Here is a 20,822-nt window from a genome sequence, read left to right on the forward strand (position 1 = left end):
CAAGTCCCTCACAGACCCAGACATGTCATCTGACCTGCCGTTTTGCAGGGCCTTGGTTTTTTTCAATCTTGCAGGCTTCTGCCACAAGGTCCAGAAGCCATTTTGTTTAGGGTACCCTTATAACTTCGTCCTTCAGGGTCCCTTTATTAATAACTCTGGGGAATTTTGAGAACCTTACAACTCAAAGGTTGAACACTGTGTCCTTCCATGAACCCTAAAAATGCCTTTGGGATCCCATCCTTGCCGCCAAAATGTAATATACTTGGGTAAAACAAATGAAGGACAGAGACACGATGGGCTCAATTTTGCCAGTGTGGGCGGGCTGGGGCTTGTCAGGTGGTTTTCTTGTCAAGACACCGACTCCGAAGTGAAGTGGGGAAAAGTGCGATTTTGCCCAAATTGGCCAATTGATTTCCAGGTGTGGGAACCCCTGGCCCAATGAGTCTTTTCATACAGAAAGTCGCCTCCAATGATGACATCAATGCTGCTGGATTTAAGGCCTGCAAGCAGCCTTGCTTCTTCTGGAGACTTTAAAATTTATGCCCATTGTTGTGATCGCTTCATTCAGCAATTATGTTCAGCAGTAGGCCAAAGTGTGCTCCAAGGTTCGATGACGCTGCCCTGCAAGCTCTGGTGGAGGAAGCAAGAGCAAATAAGGAGGTGCTCTTACCTTTCTCAGGGAGGAAAAAGCCTTCCCAGCAGACTAAAGCTGTGTGAATGCAAGTGGCCCAGGAGGTCAACCCAATCTCTATGTGCTGCAGTGCAGGAAGAGGATTCATGACCTTCTCCGCACAGGAAAAGTGAGTATAACTTCCCCATCACCCTCAATCTGATCCCCATCACCTCTCCTCACCAGCTCTCTGCTTTGCCAACCTCTTCCTCCACATCCCACTTGACACTGACATCGCTGTACCCTTACCCATTCCATCTCTCTCTCTGGTCACATTCACTTAACTATTCGACCATGCAGCCCTCACACTCCCTATCGCTGTGATGCAATGACAACAACTTACAACACACAAGGAGGGCCCTTTGCCTCCTTCTAAGCATCTATGCTATGGATTCTCTACACTCCTTCATTCTCACTCAAAATCCACTTGTATCCCTCATTGCAGGAAAAGAGAGCCCACAATAAGGGGGAAAGAGCGAGGACAGGAGGAGGGCCACCCTCAGTAGCCCAGCTCACCACATCGGAGGAGGCGGCCCTGGAAATTGCCGGTGTCATAGAAACAGAGAAACATAGAAGATAGGAGCAGGAGTAGGCCATTCGGCCCCTCGAGCCTGCTCCGCCATTCAATGGCTGATCATCCAAATTCAATACCCTGTCCCTGCCTTCTCCCCATATCCCTTGATCCCTTTAGCCTTAAGAAATATATCTAACTCCTTGAATATATTTAATGAATTGGCCTCAACTGCCTTCTGTGGTAGAGAATTCCACAGATTCAACACTCTCTGGGTGAAGAAGTTCCTCCTCATTTCTGTCCTAAATGGCTTACCCCTTATCCTTAGACTGTGACCCCTGGTTCTGGACTCCCCGGCCATCGGGAACATCCTTCCTGCATTTAGTCTGTCTAGTCCTGTCAGAATTTTATAAGTTACAATGAGATCCCCTCTCATTCTTCTAAACTCCAGCGAGTATAAGCCCAATCGTCCCAATCTCTCCTCATACGTCATTCCTGCCATCCCAGGCATCAGCCAGGTGAATCTTCGCTGCACTCCCTCCATGGCAAGAACATCCTTCCTCAGATAAGGCGACCAAAACTGCACACAATACTCAAGATGTGGTCTCACCAAGGCCCTGTACAACTGTAGCAAGACCTCCTTGTTCCTGTACTCAAACCCTCTCGCTACGAAGGCCAACATACCATTTGCCTTCTTAACTGCCTGCTGCACCTGCATGCTTACCTTCAGTGACTGGTGCACAAGAACACCCAGGTCTCTTTGCACTTCCCCTTCTCCCAATCTATTGCCATTCAGATAATAGTCTGCGTTCCTGTTTTTGCCACCAAAGTGGATAACCTCGCATTTATCCACAATATACTGCATCTGCCATGCGTTTGCCCAATCACCCAACCTGTCCAAATCATACTGGAGTTTCTCGGCATCCTCCTCACAGCACACACGCCCACCTAGCTTTGTGTCGTCTGCAAACTTGGAGATATTACATCTAGTTCCCTCGTCTAGATCATTAATATATATTGTGAATAGCTGGGGTCCTAGGACCGATTCCTGCGGTACCCCACTAGTCACTGCCTGCCACTCGGAAAAAGACCCGTTTATTCCAACTCTTTGCTTCCTGTCTGCCAACCAGTTCTCTATCCAAGTCAGTACCTTGCCCTCAATCCCATGTGCCTTAACTTTATACACTAATCTCTTATGCGGGACCTTATTGAAAGCCTTCTGAAAGTCCAAATACACCACATCCACTGGTTCTCCCTTATCTATTTTACCAGTTACATCCTCAAAAAATTCCAGTAGATTAGTCAAGCACGAATTACCTTTTGTAAATCCATGTTGACTTTGTCCGATCCTGTCACTGTTTTCCAAGTGCTCTGCTATTACATCTTTTATAATGGACTCCAGCATTTACTCCAATGCCGATGTCAGGCTTACCGGTCTATAATTCCCCGTTTTCTCTCTACCACCTTTTTTGAATAGTGGGTAACATTAGCTACCCTCCAATCCATGGGAACTGTTCCAGAGTCTATAGAATTTTGGAAGATGACCAGCAATGCATCTACTATTTCTAGGGCCACTTCCTTAAGTACCTTAGGATGTAGATTATCAGGCCCTGGGGATTTATCGGCCTTCAATTCCGTCAATTTCCCTATCACCTTTCCCCTGCAAATACTGATTTCTTTCAGTTCCTCCCTCTCATTAGACCCTATGTTCCCTGACATCTCTGGGAGGTTATTTGTGTCCTCCTTTGTGAAGACAGAACCAAAGTATGTATTTAATTGGTCTTCCAGTTCTTTGTTCCCCATTATAAATTGCCCTGATTCTGACTGCAAGGGACCTACGCTTGACTTCACCAATCATTTTCTCTTCACATATCTATAGAAGCTTTTACAGTCAGTTTTTATGTTCCTTGCAAGCTTACTCTCATACTCTATTTTCCCCCTCTTAATTAATCCCTTTGTCCCCCATTTCTGAATCCTAAACTGTACCCAATCCTCAGGTTTACTGCTTTTTCTGGCCAATTTATATGTCCTCTCCTTGGATTTTATGCTATCCCTAATTTCCCTTGTTAGCCTCGGTTGATTCACCTTTTTTGTTTTATTTTTATCCCAAACAGGGATGAACAAATTCTGTAGTTCGCCAATGCGATCTTTAAATGTTTGCCATTGCCTAACCACCGTCAACCCTTTGAGTAGCATTCCCCAATCAATCCTACCCAACTCGCGCCTCATACCATCATAGTTTCCTTTATTTAAATTTTAGGACCCTAGTCTCTGAGTCAACTACTTCACTCTCCATCTTAATGAAGAATTCTATCATATTATGATCGCTCCCCCCCAAGGGGCCTCGCACAACAAGATTGCTAATTAATCCTTTCTCATTACATAATACCCAGTCTTAAGATGGCCTGGTCTCCAGTTGTTTCCTCGACATATTGGTCCAGGAAACCATCCTGTATACACTCCAGGGATTCCTCCTCCACAGTATTGTTACTAATTTGGGTAGCCCAATCTATATGTAGATTAAGGTCACCCATGATAACTGTTGTGCCCTTATTGCACGCGTCTCTAATTTCTCACTTAATGCCATCCCCAACCTCTGCATTACTGTTTGGGGGTCTGTATACAATTCCCACTAATGTGTTCTGTCCCTTGGTATTTCTCAGCTCTACCCATACAGATTCTACATCATCAGAGCTAATATCCTTCCTTACAATTGTGTTAATTTCCTCTTTAACCAGCAAAGCTACCCCATTTCCTTTTCCTTTTTGCCTGTCTTTCCTGAATATTGAATATCCCTGGATGTCGAGTTCCCAGCCCTGGTCACCCTGGAGCCATGTTTCCATAATCCCAATCGAGGAAGTTTCGCAAGTGGGGGACGGACAGACGGGTGCATCACAGCAAGTTGGTAACAGAATAGTTTGGCATCTCTCGCATTGACATTGCATGAGTGAATGATAATGATTCTGATGCTCTAACAGATTGACTTATGATCATCTGCACAATTCAATATGCATGCAACGTTTACCTCACATATCTAACTCTTTCCTTTACTCCCCCACAGAACCATCAACAGCCCCCGTCCCCACTGTTCAGGAGGAACAGCCTGAGCTTCAAGACTCCTCAGAGGAAGCTGCAACCTCTGGGGGCATAGCATCAGCAGAATTCAATGCACCCAGCACCAGTGCAGACACTCACACCTCGGTGGGACCTTCGCGAGATAGAGTATTGCTGTCACCTGGTGTACCACAGCTCACAAGTGAGCATCAGCAGATGGTGGAGACAGGGACAGCAGAGGAGAGTCCTCATCGGAGGGCGCAGGACTCTGCCCGCTTGGCTCAGCTGCATGTCAACCCTGTGCCTCCAGGCCCATCCAGAAGGAGAGCGGTGCTGGAACTCCAGGAACAGGTGAGGATTCTCTGGCAGGTTTTGTCTCCAGGGTCACTGCGAGTGTGGAGTGAATGGAGGAGTTCATCGCGACCATGAGCAGAGCCTTTGTGGAAGCATTGGCACATGAACGCATCACCACGGAAAGGATGGCAACCTCCGTGGAAATGATGGCTACAGTAGAGGAGAGGATGGCTACGGCCATGGAGGAGCTAAGTCGCCACAGTGTTGAAAACATGGTCATTGTTCAGAATAGACTGGCATCTCTTGAGGAGCGATGGTCAGCTATTGAGCATAGAAACCAGACCTTCATGGAAGTCCTCTGGAGTAGGATTTCCAGTGCAGAAACAGTTCCTCTTGGCCCCCCTGAAGTGCAGCAAGGTGCTGTCAAGCCACTTGCTAGCTCTGAAGTGGGTTTGACCCATGAGATGGATGTTGGTGGCAGACATCAAGGAAGTGGGGGCTCCTCTCCAACGCTCACACGACCATGCCACTGCAAAGCCCTCAGTCAGAGCCCCACCAGAGTCCTCACCCAACTGAGATAGGTTTCTCATCCCCTTCACAGCTGCAGGAGCAGCAGACTGTTGCCGAGCCCTCACAGGTTCGCAACCCCAGAGGACGGCCACCAAAGGTGTCGAGGCAGGAGCAGCAAGAAAGTGAGCAAGTGGCCTCCACATCTGCTGAAGCCACAGGGGAAGCACCACGTAGGAGCACGCATAAGAGGAAGATAATGCACAAGTATTCACAAGGGTAGTCACTTGGGTGTTATGTTGTGTTTATTTTTGAAATGCCATCAGTTGCTTGTAATAAAAAATTCTGATGGCATACTGTTGAAGTTGTTTTGCAAATGGGACTTCCACATTGAGGGCTTAGAGTGACTAGTAATTGTCAGTATGGTGGTCAGAGTGATAGGAATCCGCAGGTTCTTGTCCATTGTCGATGCTCTGGTAAATGTTTGATTGCGCAGGCTAAGCAAATCTGGCCAACATGAGTGCATCCCAGGCAGCAATGTGGTCGCACGCTGGTGCCTTCTGGCCTGTGCAGCTTCAGGTGAGTGAGCAGCAGCTTGGTGCTCCTGTTGTTGCTGCTGCTGTTGGTGCTGCTGCTGTTCAGGGTTCTACTGCCACAGCTGGTCTTCATCTGAATCTAATGTCCAGGAGGAAAAGAAATAAATGGTTCCCAAATGTGGTAAACCACGTTCACTATCGTTAGCACTGTTCACCACTGTTCGTTATAACTGTATCACTGACCACTATTGTATCACGGTACGAGGTCGCCTCTTGCCACACTGCTATACCTGGGATGACCACTGCCGACTCCGCCTTGGCTCCACCCACCAGGCCAGGTATAAAGGTGAGCGACTGGCTGGTATTCCTCCTGCTTGGATCGGATCACCCACGAGAGTGGGCTGTTATTTAGTCAATAAAAACCTTTAGTCACCTTCGTAACTCTTCGCCTTTTATTGGAGGAATTGATAGGTTCACCACTGTTCGTTATAACTGTATCACTGACCACTATTGTATCACGGTACGAGGTCGGGCATCCGCGATCGGGCCGCCGGCTGTTTTTTTTGTGGCCAGGAGAAGCACCCGAGGTCGCGCTGCCCAGCCAAGAACTCCATATGTAGAACCTGCCTGAAGAAAGGCCACTTCTCCAAGGCCTGCAGGAGCGGATCCTCAGAGGCCAGCAGTGCCGCATGCGAACTATGGGGGCGGCCATCTTCGTTTAGGGCAACTGAGGCCAGCATCCCCACACATGAGTCATGGGGGCGGCCATCTTTGTTTAGGGCAACTGAGGCCAGCATCCCCACACATGAGTCATGGGGGCGGCCATCTTTGATTAAGGCAACCGACCCCAATAGTGCCTCATGGGGCCCTACCTCGTGGGAGACGCCATTTTACTCACCACGCCCGACCGCCTCGCCCGCAGATGACAACGACTCGCTCAGCTACACACTAGCTTCCGTCACCCTGGACCAAGCCCGCCCGCACCATCTGTCCAAGTCAATGATGGACATCAAAGTGAACGGCCACGCCACGACCTGCCTGTTCGACAGCGGAAGCACGGAGAGCTTCATCCACCCAGACACGGTGAGCCACTACTCCCTCTCTGTCCTACCAACGCGCAGCCGAATCTCGATGGCATCGAGGTCCCACGCCACGGACATCAGCGGCTACTGTGTCGTGACCCTGTCGGTTAAGGGCACGGAGTATAAAAACTTTAAACTCCTCGTCCTCCCCCATCTCTGCGCTGCCGTCCTACTAGGGCTGGACTTCCAATCCCACCTCCAAAGCGTAACCCTAGCATACGGTGGACCCCTCCCCCCACTCACAGTCAACAACCAGCAAACGTTAAACCGCCCACCGCGTAACACCTGCAGCCTCTCCACCCTCAAGGTCCCGCCACCCTCTCTGTTTGCTAACCTTACCCCTGACTGCAAACCCGTCGCTACCAAAAGCAGGCGGTATAGCGCCGGGGACAGAGCCTTCATTAGCTCTGAGGTGCGGCGCCTCCTGAAAGAGGGCATTATCGAGGGGAGCAGCAGCCCCTGGCGTGCCCAGGTCGTAGTCGTAAAGACCGGCGATAAAAACCGCCTGGTCATCGACTACAGCCAGACCATAAACAGATATACCCAGCTGGACGCATACCCCCTCCCCCGCATATCTGACATGGTCAATCAGATTGCACAGTATAAAGTATTCTCGACCATCGACCTGAAGTCGGCCTACCACCAACTCCCTATCCACCCTGAGGACCGCCAGTATACCGCCTTCGAGGCGAATGGGCGCCTATACCACTTCCTTAGGGTCCCCTTCGGTGTCACTAATGGGGTCTCGGTCTTCCAAAGGGAGATGGACCAGATGGTTGACCAGAACGAACTGCAGGCTACATTCCCCTACCTAGATAACGTCACTATCTGCGGCCGCGACCAGCAGGAACATGACGCGAATCTGGAGAAATTCCTCCGTACGGCCCAACGGCTGAACCTCACCTACAATAAGGAGAAATGCGTGTTTAACACCACGCGCCTTGCCATCCTCGGCTGCGTAGTGGAGAACGGAATCATCGGCCCCGACCCAGAAAGAATGCGCCCCCTCATGGAGCTACCCCTCCCCCACTGCCCTAAAGCACTTAGGAGAACCCTGGGGCTTTTCGCCTACTATGCCCAATGGGTACCCAATTACGCGGACAAAGCCAGACCCCTCCTGAAAGCCACTTCCTTCCCCCTCACGGAGGAGGCGTGCGCGGCCTTCTCCCTCATTAAGGGAGACATAGCCAAGGCCACGATGCACGCAGTGGACGAGTCCATCCCCTTTCAGGTGGAGAGCGACGCCTCCGACTTCGCCTTAGCCGCCACCCTAAACCAGGAGGGGAGGCCAGTGGCCTTCTTCTCAAGGACCCTACAGGGCCCCGAGATCCGACATTCGTCGGTCGAGAAAGAGGCCCAGGCGATCGTGGAGGCAGTACGGCGCTGGAGGCACTACCTGGCAGGCAAACGATTTACCCTCCTCACCGACCAGCGTTCGGTGGCTTTCATGTTTAATAACAAGCTGAAGGGCAAAATCAAGAATGACAAGATTTTGAGATGGAGAATCGAGCTCTCCACCTACGATTATGAGATCTTGTACCGGCCAGGCAAGCTGAACGAATCCCCTGATGCCCTTTCACGAATGACATGCGCCAGCGCGCATATCGATAGGCTTCAGACCCTCCACGACCAGCTCTGCCACCCCGGAGTCACCAGACTCTACCATTTCATTAAGGCCCGCAACCTGACCTACTCCATCGAGGAGGTCAGGACCATGACCAGGAACTGCCAGACCTGTGCGGAGTGCAAACCGCACTTCTATAGGCCGGACCGAGCAAGCCTGATCAAGGCCACCCGCCCCTTCGAGCGCCTGAGCATCGACTTTAAGGGGCCCCTCCCGTCCTCTGACCGTAATGTGTACTTCCTCAACATCGTTGATGAGTACTCCCGTTTCCCCTTTGCCTTCCCCTGCCCCGACATGACCAGTAGCACGGTCATTAAGTGCCTGAATGCCCTCTTCGCCTTGTTCGGGTTCCCGAACTATATACACAGCGACCGGGGCTCCTCCTTCATGAGCGAGGAACTCCGGCAATTCCTCCTAGAGAGAGGTATTGCAGCAAGCAGGACCACCAGCTACAACCCCAGAGGTAACGGTCAGGTGGAAAGAGAGAACGCGACGGTATGGAAGGCCGTCCTCTTAGCCTTAAAGTCTAAGGGCCTCCCAACCTCCCGCTGGCAAGAAGTCCTCCCGACAGCGCTGCACTCCATCCGGTCATTACTTTGCACGGCCACTAACACCACCCCCCATGAACGAATGTTCGTTTTCCCCAGGAAGTCGACTACGGGAACCACTCTACCAACCTGGCTGACCGCCCCGGGGCCGGTCTGGCTGCGGAAACACGTGAGGACCCATAAAACGGACCCCCTGGTCGAGAGGGTGAACCTCCTGCACGCCAACCCCCAGTACGCCTACGTGGCGTACCCAGACGGGCGGGAGGACACTGTCTCCCTACGAGACCTCGCACCCTCAGCCGATCCGGAAACACCGCCACCACCCCCCCCAACCTCAGTCCAGGTAGACGGCATGCCGGAACCCCACGAGCCCTCGCCGACCACGCAAACACCAGCATCAACACCGGATAAGGCACCAGCACCGGATAAGGCAACACCACCGCTGCGGCGATCGGAGAGGCTTACGAAGCCTCCGGACAGACTGACCTACCAGAATTGGTAGTACACTTCACCCCGCCGGACTTAATTCTAAACAAGGGGTGAATGTGGTAAACCACGTTCACTATCGTTAGCACTGTTCACCACTGTTCGTTATAACTGTATCACTGACCACTATTGTATCACGGTACGAGGTCGCCTCTTGCCACACTGCTATACCTGGGATGACCACTGCCGACTCCGCCTTGGCTCCACCCACCAGGCCAGGTATAAAGGTGAGCGACTGGCTGGTATTCCTCCTGCTTGGATCGGATCACCCACGAGAGTGGGCTGTTATTTAGTCAATAAAAACCTTTAGTCACCTTCGTAACTCTTCGCCTTTTATTGGAGGAATTGATAGGTATATCACCATGCTTCTGGTATATGCCTCAGTTGAGGAAGCGCTCAGTCAAGGTGGGGAGAGGGGTTTCCAAGGAGGTCACACTGGAGATGGGTGTCAGGCTCCAAACTTCCACAACACTGACTATGCCTTCTAAAAGTTCCTCCAGACCTGAGACAACAAAGTTCTGCCACCTGCAAATGATCATTGGTGAAAACTCCTTTTTAATGGTGGAGCTGCAGCTGTTAGTAAGCAATCCACTTGTGAGCCAGGATTAACTGGCGTGTTCCAGAGGAGGCGTGCAGGACGGGGGAAAAGTGTTAAATTCTGAAAGGCCTCTCAAAATGGGATTATAGAGGCACTTAACTGGGTGTTAAGGGCCTATCCTGCCTCTTGGAGGCGGGATGGAAATGGGGTCTAAAACCCCGATTCTGGGAAAATTTCTCGGAAGTAGGCTGGAGGCGGGATTGGAGCCGCCTGCCATTTTTGCGATTTTAACACCGTACATGCCTCCAATCCCGCCTCCTAGGGCCTGGCAAAATCGAGCACAATGAGTTGCTAATCCATGTGCTTGCTTTATTAGGCCAGAGCGAACTGAGCATGCTCATACCAAACCATGTGATAATACATTACAAAAACACAATTACTTTCCTCCCTATTGAAATTAGAGGTAATTCTCTGGGTTTGCGTGGCCGGTGCAAAGTTTCACCCATTGGCTGCACATATAGGAAAATCACTGGCGGCTGCCCATGATTTTTCATCCATTAAAATTAATGGATGGAAAATTATAAGAAGCATGCCTGCGATTTCCTGATACGCGGAGCTGTTGGGTGAGACTCCGGAAGACAACATCAATTCAGAAAATTGTTCCTTACAGGTTACTAACTAATTTCCCAGCAGACAGGATCAAGTTGGACCTGCTAAAAGTTCCCCCAGACCTGAGACAACAACGTTCTGCCAAGTGTTGTACTGCAGAACTCCGTTTTGTAGATAAAATCCCTGCTCAAAATTATAGATATTCTTTCAGATTACACCACCATTTTTTTTGTGTGCCAATTTTTTTTCTTATAAAAGCAAAATGAACGAAGTTTGATTTTGATACTTGTATATATGACTGGTAATGAATGTTCCTGTCTGGAGATAAAAGTGAGGATTCCCTCTTGGCTGGTTTCCTTCGTAGAGGAGCAATTTTACCAAAGGTTGTGTATCAAGCATTCGCACCATACCATGTCAGCTTCTGACAACTGTTGCTCTGCTCTTCTCGACTCCTCCAGCTCTGTGATATTTAAATGACAACTTCCCTCCTGACTTCAGTCGAAGCTCCTACGGCTCTCTTAAAATTGAAGGCAGTCAGCAGGATGGATACAAAGGAGAGGCAATTTAAAATCGGCGGTGGCAGCCAGGAGGGAAGGGTTGACACTTAAGAGTGGAACAATAGCAGATAGGACAATGTATTTGAATGTTAGTCAATGTGAAGGTGGGAATGTTGGTGTCTGTAGTATCAAACTAAGGGCTAGAAATTCAGTAGTGCCCAAGAAGGGACGCTAACTTTTGTGAAGTTGGAAGTTTAGCGCCAGGCACTAATCAATCTTGCTGCACGCTAATTTTAGTCTGTGCTCAAAGAATGCAGGGGAGCGCTAAATCAGGCGCTAATGGCGTAGGTGAGTGGCATTAGGCTCCAAGCGATAAAGAATATGAGGGGTTGTGTAATCGGGAGTGAGCAATTGTGTAGGCGCCTTCCAGCCATTTAAGGAGAGGGTCACTGGAGTCTGCACACTCGGGGTGCAGAACGGCGATATGCTGTGGGATGAAATGCAAATTCCTTTGATGGCCCGCAACACTCCGGGGACTAAGCAGCCTTTATTTGGCTGCAGATGCATCCTGCGCTCTCTGCCACTCATAGCTGATCTTTGGACCGGAAGGTCCTTGACAGTTGGGGCACATCCCTTTAAGTAGCGCCCCGCCAGCCACTTGCTGGCTGGTTCACGCCTCCGCTCCCTGGCGCAGTCGGCGTGAGGCAGTAAGGCGGGGGGCGCTACTGAAGTTTGCAGATCGGGCGCCCAGCATGGTGAAAGGGACCGAGGCACTAAGGCCTAGAAATTCAGTTGTTAGCGCCAGCCGTTAGCGCCTTAGGAGGCGGAGAAGTGGGGCGCGAAGCGGCTAGGGCGCGACGCGATCTGCGCCTCTCATGAACTTCAGTCAAGATTTAGCAGCAGCGCAAAACCGTAGCGCCCGCTCAGATGCGCGCGCAGATCCTGATGTCATTTCATGGTGCAACGCCCTTGGTGCGCCCCGAACTGGAACTTCAGTGGCGCCCCCCTTCTGTGCGCCTGGCGCCCCCAGCGACTGGTTGAGTGGAACGGTTCCCAGTCGCTGCGGGGCGTGGGGGGCGCTATTTAAAGGGGACTCTTCCTCCATTCTTTGTGGCAGCCATTTTGTTCCACTCCTGTGTGAGAGAGAGATATTTGGAGAGAGACAAAAGGGAGAGAGCTTTCTGCTTTGACTCAGCGCTCGCACAGGTACTTCTGGCTTCAGGCCAGAGCTTTGCAGTTGGATTTAACTTTCAATACCATAGCCTTGAGTCTCCACATATAATGGGGGCTGCAATGGGTGGAAATGTTGGCTTTCTGCATTGCATTCAAAGGGCTCAGAGACGCCGAGAGAGAGTGCCAGTCATGGCCAGACGGAGAAGGGCCAACAGGCATCGGCACAGGAGGCCTTACCCACCCAGGGTATACTGCCAGCAGTTCTCATATCTGGACATGTCTGAGGAGCAGTGTGTTCGGAGGCTGCGATTCAGAAGGGAGGTGGTCACTGAGATCTGCCACCTGCTTCAGAGAGATCTGCAGCCACAGCTGAGGAGCAGGACGTCTCTGTTGGTGGCAGTGAAGGTGACGGTGGTTCTCAACTTCTATGCCACCGGCTCCTTCCAATCCGCTACTGGGGACATTGCCAGTATCTCCCAGTTTGCGGTACATTGCTGCATCCACCAGGTGATGAATGCCCTCTTCAGAAGGAGACGTCAGTACATTTCCTTCCCCATGACCCTGGACAAGCAGCAAGAGCGTGCAATGGGATTTGCAAGAATAGCGGGCTTCCCCATGGTCCAGGGCGCCATTGACTGCACGCATGTGGCTTTGCGGGCACCTCTACAGAATGCCGAGGATTACCGCAACCGGAAGGGCTACCATTCGCTCAACATCCAGTTGGTGTGTGACCACAGGCAGCTCATATTAGCTGTCAATGCCCGCTTTCCAGGCAGCAGCCACGATGGCTACATCCTGCGCCAGACTTCTGTGGCAGACATTTTCGAAGCCCCGGCTCACCCAGGAGGCTGGCTTCTCGGGGACAAAGGCTATCCTTTGTGCACCGCAAACCCTCAGCCGGTCAAGGCAACAAATAGTTCAAAGTGTAAACATGGACAATCTGAATAAAGCAAATTTTTTATTTTACAAACTCTGTGCCCTTCCCGCATGACAAACAAATTCAGAGAAACACCCCAAAAAACAGTCAGACACATAACTGGCTCTCACAACCTTGAGAAAATGAAAAAAAACAGTTAAACAAAAATGTCCATGATTCTCGGCCTTCATATAAAAAACAAACACAACATTCTCGGCCTTCATATAAAAACATTTTGCCACACCGTCTACTTTTTTGCCTGCGAGGGTGATCCGCCTCGCTTCCGCGATTGGCCCCTTCCCGCCCTGCAGCTCCTCCTCAATGGGAGCCCAGTGGCTGCAGCAAGGCTGGGGGAAGGCTGCTGAGGGTCAGATGGTGAGACAGCAGATGCCCTTGGGGGACGGCCTGGACCAGCTCTGGGCCTGGAGGGCCCGGCTTCTGACTGCTCCAACTCTGCTTGGGTGGCAGCAGTCTGTCCTACGGGTGGTGGCAGCTGCAGTGGAGGAGTGACAGTGTTGGCTGCAGGAATGCTGCCAACCTGACAGAGCACAGGCACTCCCTGGTCGGCCGAGACACTTGCACGGGCCAGCACTGAAGCATGCACAGCAATCTGCTGAAGCACAGACTGCTGGGCTGCTGTGGCGCGGCGAGGGCCCCGTCGATGCCTGGCCGATCCAGCGAGGGTGGCAGCAGTTAGTGCCCGTGTGGCCCTGGTCTATGTCTGCATCACACCAGCCAATGACTGCACGGCACGACTGAGCACTTGGCTGGAAGCCGCCTGTGATGCCGCGAAGTCCTGCAGACTCCTGGCCTGTGCTGCCCTGAATTCCTTGCCAGTGACTCTATGGAGTCAGGCATCCTTGCCACTGCAGCCATGAGCTCAGTGTGCCTGCGCTCAGCCTGGGTGCCCATTTCACCAAGGAGCCGCACCTCCTCTGTGCTCACCGTAGTAGGACTGGAGGCCGCACTCACCCTCCGGGGAGAAGGCCGCCGAGCTTCCCCACCCCTCCCGCATTGCTGCAGCCCACTGGGCCCCGGAGCTTCACCCTCATCAGACCCTTCCCCCCTGCTCCCCTCCAGGGAAGACGTGTCCCCATCATGGCCATGGGCTGCGTCGGCTGAGGGTGGCACTGATGGGCCGGCTTCCTTTTCCTCCTCCTCGAATTCTGAATCAGACACAGTGCCAGCTTAAGGGCCCGCCTCCTCACCTGGTGAATCAGCATCTGAAAGCAGGGAGGCACAAGAGTTGCTTTAGAGTGAGGACAGGGCGGCAGCGAGGGAGGCATGAGTGCTGCTATGCACTGCATTGGTTCGAGAGTGGCAAAGGATGCTGGTGTGAGGAACAAGTGGAAAGAGAGAGGTCAAAAAGGTGATGACCTTACCATTGCTGTCCACAATGGGGTCGGCATCTCCAGTGGCGACGGGGCCAATCAGCCGGCCTCCCATAATCTGCTCCACTCGCTGCTCAAGGTCACTGAGCTCTTTAAGGTCAGGACGGCCTCCCCTGGTCCGTCGCTGCTGCCTGCGATTGTGGGCCAGCTTGCCCTGCAAGAGAAAGGACGGACTCTAAGTACACTGTCAAGCCCTGATCTTGCCTGCACTGCCTCCCATGGTGGAATAGCCCTGACAGTGTCAAGCCCTCATCTTGCCTGCACTGCCTCCCATGGTGGAATAGCCCTGACAGTGTCAAGCCCTCATCTTGCCTGCACTGCCTCCCATGGTGGAATAGCCCTGACAGTGTCAAGCCCTCATCTTGCCTGCACTGCCTCCCATGGTGGAATAGCCCTGACAGTGTCAAGCACTGATCTTGCCTGCACAGCCTCCCATGGTGGAATAGCCCTGACAGTGTGTAAAGTGCTGAATGTGCAAGTGATTTTCATGAGAGTCCCATAGCTGTTGGACGAGGGCTGGGCATTGGGGCTTTCAGGTCCCTTTGGCCATAAAGTGAGGTGCACATGCAGGGATGAAGAGGATGCTGGAAAGAGTACTCACCCTGACAACCTGAGTGAGGTCGTTGAACTTTTTTCTGCATTGCACAGGAGTCCTGCCACCCATGCTGTTGGAGGTCACCCTGTTTGCCACCTCCCTCCAGGCTTTTTTATACTCGCTGGGCAGCGGCCTCCTGCCACTATCAGGGAAGAGGACAGGTCGCCTGCGCTCCACTGCGCCAACCAGTAGCTTCAGGGCACCTTCGCTGAAGCACTGCGCTCGCTCCCTAGCCTTATCCATAGTCCTGGGCGTTGAACTGGTGAAGCAGCTATGTTCGGGCCTTGATTCAGGGCTGCAGTGTGCAGGGCGTCGCAGCAAAACAAATCGACCCTCCCCCTTTAAGAGCTGACCGGCGCCAGCGTGTCTGCCTTCAATCAGCAACTCGCCGCACCTGCGCTGCGCCAGCCCTCGGTGGTAGCGCCCCGGCTCGCCAGCTTAGCGCCTTATGATAGTCGTGCACCGCTTGCTTTAGCGCAGCAGCAACCTCTTGGGGCGATGCAACTCAATTTCGGCGAAGGTGGCGCTAAGTTGCGCCGGTCGCTAAATTTAGCGATCGCCCAGCTGCAGCGCCCCAAACGTGGCGATACTGAATTTCTAGGCCTAACTGTTATCGCCAGTGCTACAGGGCCGGCCAATTTGCTGTGCGGTGCGGGATTTTCCCCGCCACTGCGCTACTGCCTGAGCACCCCGTTAGCGCCCCTGCCAGGCACTAACTGGGGGGCGTTAACATGCCGAATTTCTCCCCCTAGGTATTTTACAAGAGTCAAGGATATTTGGGGGGTGTCAGTTTATCTGTGGTTTCCTTATACATGAATATATGTGGTATCTTCATTTCGAGAAAGTTCCCAACTGATATAAATGAAATGCTTTATACTCAGAAATACATTGCACATTCACATTACAAGATAGGAATATCTACTTACCATTTTGAAAGCATCCTCTTATCTTTGTTTCTGTGCACAAATAAAAGAAAATAGCTACTGCAGTGGCATTCGTGTCTCCTTCCTCATTAGAATATCAATTTGGCTCTGCCCATTACTAGATAGAAAGATGCAAATCAGGTACAGCTGCACTTGACTTCAATAGCTGATTCAGTGACTGTGCTGAGAAATGGGAATATGGGACCTTCTGCTTCAATGATCTAATGAGGTGAGGAATTTTATTTTCTCTCGAATAGTTTATCAGACTAAATTAATATGAAGCTGGAGGAACCTTTTGGCACAGCAGTATAGTTTTATCCAGATACTACAGTTCGTGGTTCAGCCTTGTTAGTCAGACAAGGATGGAAAACCTGTATCCTTCCAAATAATGACCAGAATTCATTATTTTAAAGAATAATGCCATAATTATACATGAGCATAAGCTGAATAATCACCATTAACGTTTGTGCATCCAACTGAGCAAAGTTTTCGGTGTCAGAAATCATACGGGATGTACCAGGATGATGTGATTATTCCTCCTTTTGTAATGCTGAACTTGAAGTTGGTAGCTATTTAGTATTTCATAATCAATCCAGTCTGGCAACTTGACTTCTATGTTGGAAAGGACAGTATTGGGTATAGTTTAAGTTTCATGCATGCTTCTGGTAATTTGCTCTTCAATAGCACATGCCTTAAGAGACAAACTAATTTCTCAATTTCTTCATCACAGGTCATAACTATTGGGAAGCATGTTAAAGGATATCATTACATCTTTGCTAACCTGGTAGGTAACCTACAATGTGCAGTGGAATCCTACTATATGTAATAACCTAGGGACAGTCAAATTAAAGTTGTCCATACAAGGTTTGTACATAATAGAATTGGCTCAACCAGTATTGGCTGTGGCAGATATGTATTGAGACTCTGTAAAGAGCCTTGGTTTGTAGTTTTAACCATTTCCCCTCGCTAGCAAAAAAAAAAAAAGATTTTTTTATTAAAATGAATAATCCATTGGTTAAAAATAAGCAGCAAAAATCCCAGTAAGGACAAAAGGATTAATTGTAATAGAGTTCTTTCTATCTATTCATATCAAGCTGCTCGCCAGACCGAAGATATGCCCATGTTAGACTCAGTTAACTCATTCACTGCGCTGTTATTGTGATGCCCATTTGCTGAAGCCCACTTACATGTGCACATTTGCAATAAAAATGCCACCTGGAGTTCTCCTGAGTATTCCAGTGGGAATAATTCCCATTTAGTACTGAATTATTAATTCTCAGACCACAGAGAAATGGCTGTTTGAGTGGCCTCAAAATCAGCAGATTGCAGAAGATCATCTTCATTAAATAACATTATCAAATAAACAATGTTTAATTTATTGAATAATGCCTTGAAGCAAGCTTCTCGCAAGCTGAAGTTAAATCTTTGAATGTCATAACCCGCGAGAACATCTTAGTTCAGGAAATGTAATATGCAGCAGAATAAGCTAAAATAAACAGCTCAGTAATTTGGTGACGTCTTCAGAACATGCAGTACTGTTTCTTTTTCTGGAAGTTCTTTAAAAGGATTAAGGACTAATTGAAAAATGAGGCATGTCTTTTAGCCATGAAAGCATCTATCATTAAATTGAATTAAAATGCATAAATGAGGCAGTACCTGCTTTATGATGTGGTTCAGAAAAAATAATTGCTGATTGATTGGACCAAAGTGTTCAGAGTTTGTTCATGATAATAGGTGTCAAAGTCAATGCTTATCAAGAATGTATTGCATAGAACAATCACAAGGTATAGTAACAAGACAAGGATACAAAATTAGTGGGGCTGAAACTCCATGGCTCTTTCAGTGCACTCCTACTGTAACCTTGCTGGGAGTGTGCAGGAAGGGCCGAAAATTAATCAGAGACCCGAATATGTTGGATCCTGGCCTGCTGTCGGGATGCCACAGGACCTTGTAAAGCGCAGAGCCGCTGTTTGCCCCTTAGTTAGTGATATAGGAGGATGGAGGGCAGAGGGTGGTAGTTCCCACATCCAAGCCTCCCATCAGCTAGGCCAATCATTGGCAGTGGTGCATCTGGTGAACCTGGTATACACAGCCTGACAAATGGTGCATGTAGGCCCCACCTGGGCTGCAGGCTCAGATCATGGCCTGGATCTCCAAAGATCTCAAACCAGGTAATTCTTTAAAAATGTTTTTTAATTGGCTCCTTTTAGAAAGGTTAGTGAGGGGCAATTCTTTAACCTATCTTCAATGGGAGCCCCTCCCTATACCCTCTCCCACCAGATGCAGCACAGTACTGTGCTGTATGGACTTGTTTAGTGGGCGGGCAACCGAGATACGCCCCTAGTGATGGGGCACTCACTATTTGCATTCAAAGTAGGGAGACCTTCCTTTGACCCCTGAAAGGTTTGCCAGGGTCAGTGATGGAGGTTTCTGGTGGGTGCGTTGAGATACTTATGTGGGGATGTGCCCCTTCTCACCCCACCTCGTGAATTGTTGACCCCAGAGTGTTTTGATAGCTGAACTCTTATCAATAAATTTTACTAAAGTGTTCTCAACTAACTAGTCACATTAGCCTAAATTTTCTGAGTAGAAAGCAGCTGAAAGCAACCACTCTGACTGTTGGCACACATCAGAAAATCACGGGCATTGCTGGCATCTACTCAGAAAATGACCTCCATAGTTTCCACTGTGATTTTTTTGCATTTCTTAGACTTCTGTTATAGTACTGCTTAAGCATAGATGTGGAAAGTTTCTGATGTGCACAGATGCCGAATCAGCAGTATAACTTGGGAGTCAGAAGGTGTTCTATCTCCCAAGTGAACTGAAACGACAAGGTTTCTGACCCCCTTCTAGTTGGAAGTCTCATTCCACTTCCGCTTCACACCTGATGTTGTACTGTGTACATTTTCCGAACTTGTGCTTCCAGTACAAACCTTCACCCAGTGGGAGTTGAACTCAGGCACAGAGATCAACATGCCTTCTTGGCTGGCCACTTGATTTTCTGTACTCAAAAGATTAACCTCATAATTCCAGCCTGATATGAAGCAATGATGTAAAAGTGCCTTGGTGGACCCTTGGATTTCCTGGGACTTTTTAAATCAATTATGGAATGTTTTTAATGTTAGGGAAAGAAAGTATGGCAGCCTGCACTTTCCTAAAACTAATCACCAGGGAGCAGCAGTTTACATGCTCATCCAAATATGAAAACATTTTGTTGCTGAGCTTAATGTGACCTCCAATGTGATCGTTCTTAACCAGGGTTTGAATCCCAACCAAACTGATCAGATGAAAGTCTCTTGAGTAGATTGGGCCTGTACTCTCTGGAGTTTAGAAGAATGAGAGATGATAAGGGGGATTGATATGGTAGATGCTGAGAGGTTGTTTTCCCTGGCTGGAGAGTCTAGAATTAGGGGGCATAGTCTCAGGATAAGGGGTCGGCCATTAAAGACGGAGATGAGGAGGAATTTCTTCACTCAGAGGGTTGTGAATCTTTAGAATCCTCTACCCCAGAGGGCTGTAGATGCTGAGTCGTTGAGTATATTCAGGGCTGAGATAGATAGATTTTTGGACTCATGGGGATTCAAGGGACACAGGGATCAGGCAGGAACATGGAGTTGAGGTCAAAGATCAGCCATGATCTTATTGAATGGCAGAGCAGGCTCGAAGGGCTGTATGGCTTTTAATTTGTATGTTCTCTCTCTGACTATTCAAATGTTTCTAGGGGAAATGAGTTTGGAAACTCAAAATGCCAGTCTAAGTGACCCACTGCATAAAACTGCCCACAACTCAACAGAAATTGGCAGCATCATTACACAGATATAATAAAGTTGACTGATGGGTGAAAAAATTCATAGTACAGTAGAGGATACTCATGATATATATTGTTGGGACAGGTTAGTAAGCCACATAGGCTCAGTGGGACCTACATCTGCTAAGAGCAGGAGTAGGCTCTGTACTAGGCCTAAAGAAGGCCTCAAGATTACTAGAGAGAAAGGTAATGAATCCTAGAGAGCTTGATTACTTTTAAAATTCCACCCATTGCTTTCTAGGAGCTTACATAAAAATTTGCCGGAGTTCTTCCTTCAGGTTTTCTTTTTTCGATCTGTCCTGGGCCTCAGTCAATAGCTGTGCTAAGTGGCGACCACCAGTCCTGCTCTATTGCCCTTCTGGCAGTAGAGTGAGGACTCAGGAATTTCAGCATCTTTGTGTATTATTCCGTTTTTTTTCTAGCTGATGACTTCATTGACCATTTACATTTTTAAAGGAAATAATAAATTTAATTGTCTCTTTTAGTCTGTTACAGAATAGTTAAGATTTCAAGTTTAGTTATGCACAACGCTAAAAGAGTCACCACTCATCTTTGTGGTAGCACATCTATGTTTTGATGAAGGTTCAAGGAATGGATCATCAGATATCAACCAGCAGTTTGACCAAACAATTATTTGGACCCCAAATTCTGTTTAGGTCCTGGGCACTTCGCTGGCATAATTGCTGGACAGGGGCCAGAAAATGGCTGGAACCTAGTTTTGCTAGGATTCTGCATCATGGAGAAGAGGTTGGGAAATTCCAGTTGAACGGGAGAGGATAGATATTCTATCTGCTCTCCTGTGCCAAGAAGTGTGACTGGTGGAATTACCAGACTACGCTGAGAATTGTCTCTTATCAAAGCGCAGTAGAACTCTTGCCAGCTGAGATTTGGTGTGAGTACTGTTTAGGTCTCTTGAAAGGCCCCAAATATTCACCAAGCAAAGGTAATCAATCTTAAAAGTGATTGAATACGTGTGAAAATTGAAATAGAAACAGAAAATGCTGGAAATACTCAGCAGGTCAGGCAGCATCTGTTTTTATTTCAGATTTCCAACATCCAC

At 49.3% G+C, this 20,822-nt stretch overlaps 1 protein-coding gene across 9 annotated transcripts in view; it reads left to right on the plus strand.

The window, feature by feature from the left end:
* The window catches only part of gria2b (glutamate receptor, ionotropic, AMPA 2b), a 193,991-nt gene that overhangs the window by 124,419 nt on the left and 48,750 nt on the right, over nucleotides 1-20,822 (plus strand). For all 9 annotated transcript variants that reach the window (XM_086010547.1, XM_086010556.1, XM_086010563.1 and 6 more), the window contains exon 5: nucleotides 16,685-16,738. In XM_086010547.1, coding sequence (XP_085866673.1) covers nucleotides 16,685-16,738 — 54 coding nt within the window. The remainder of the gene's footprint in view (nucleotides 1-16,684; nucleotides 16,739-20,822) is intronic.

Source organism: Somniosus microcephalus, chromosome 2, assembly GCF_052327205.1.
Source record: "Somniosus microcephalus isolate GS21.2 chromosome 2, FLI_Smic_1.0, whole genome shotgun sequence".
NCBI classification, from domain to species: domain Eukaryota; kingdom Metazoa; phylum Chordata; class Chondrichthyes; order Squaliformes; family Somniosidae; genus Somniosus; species Somniosus microcephalus.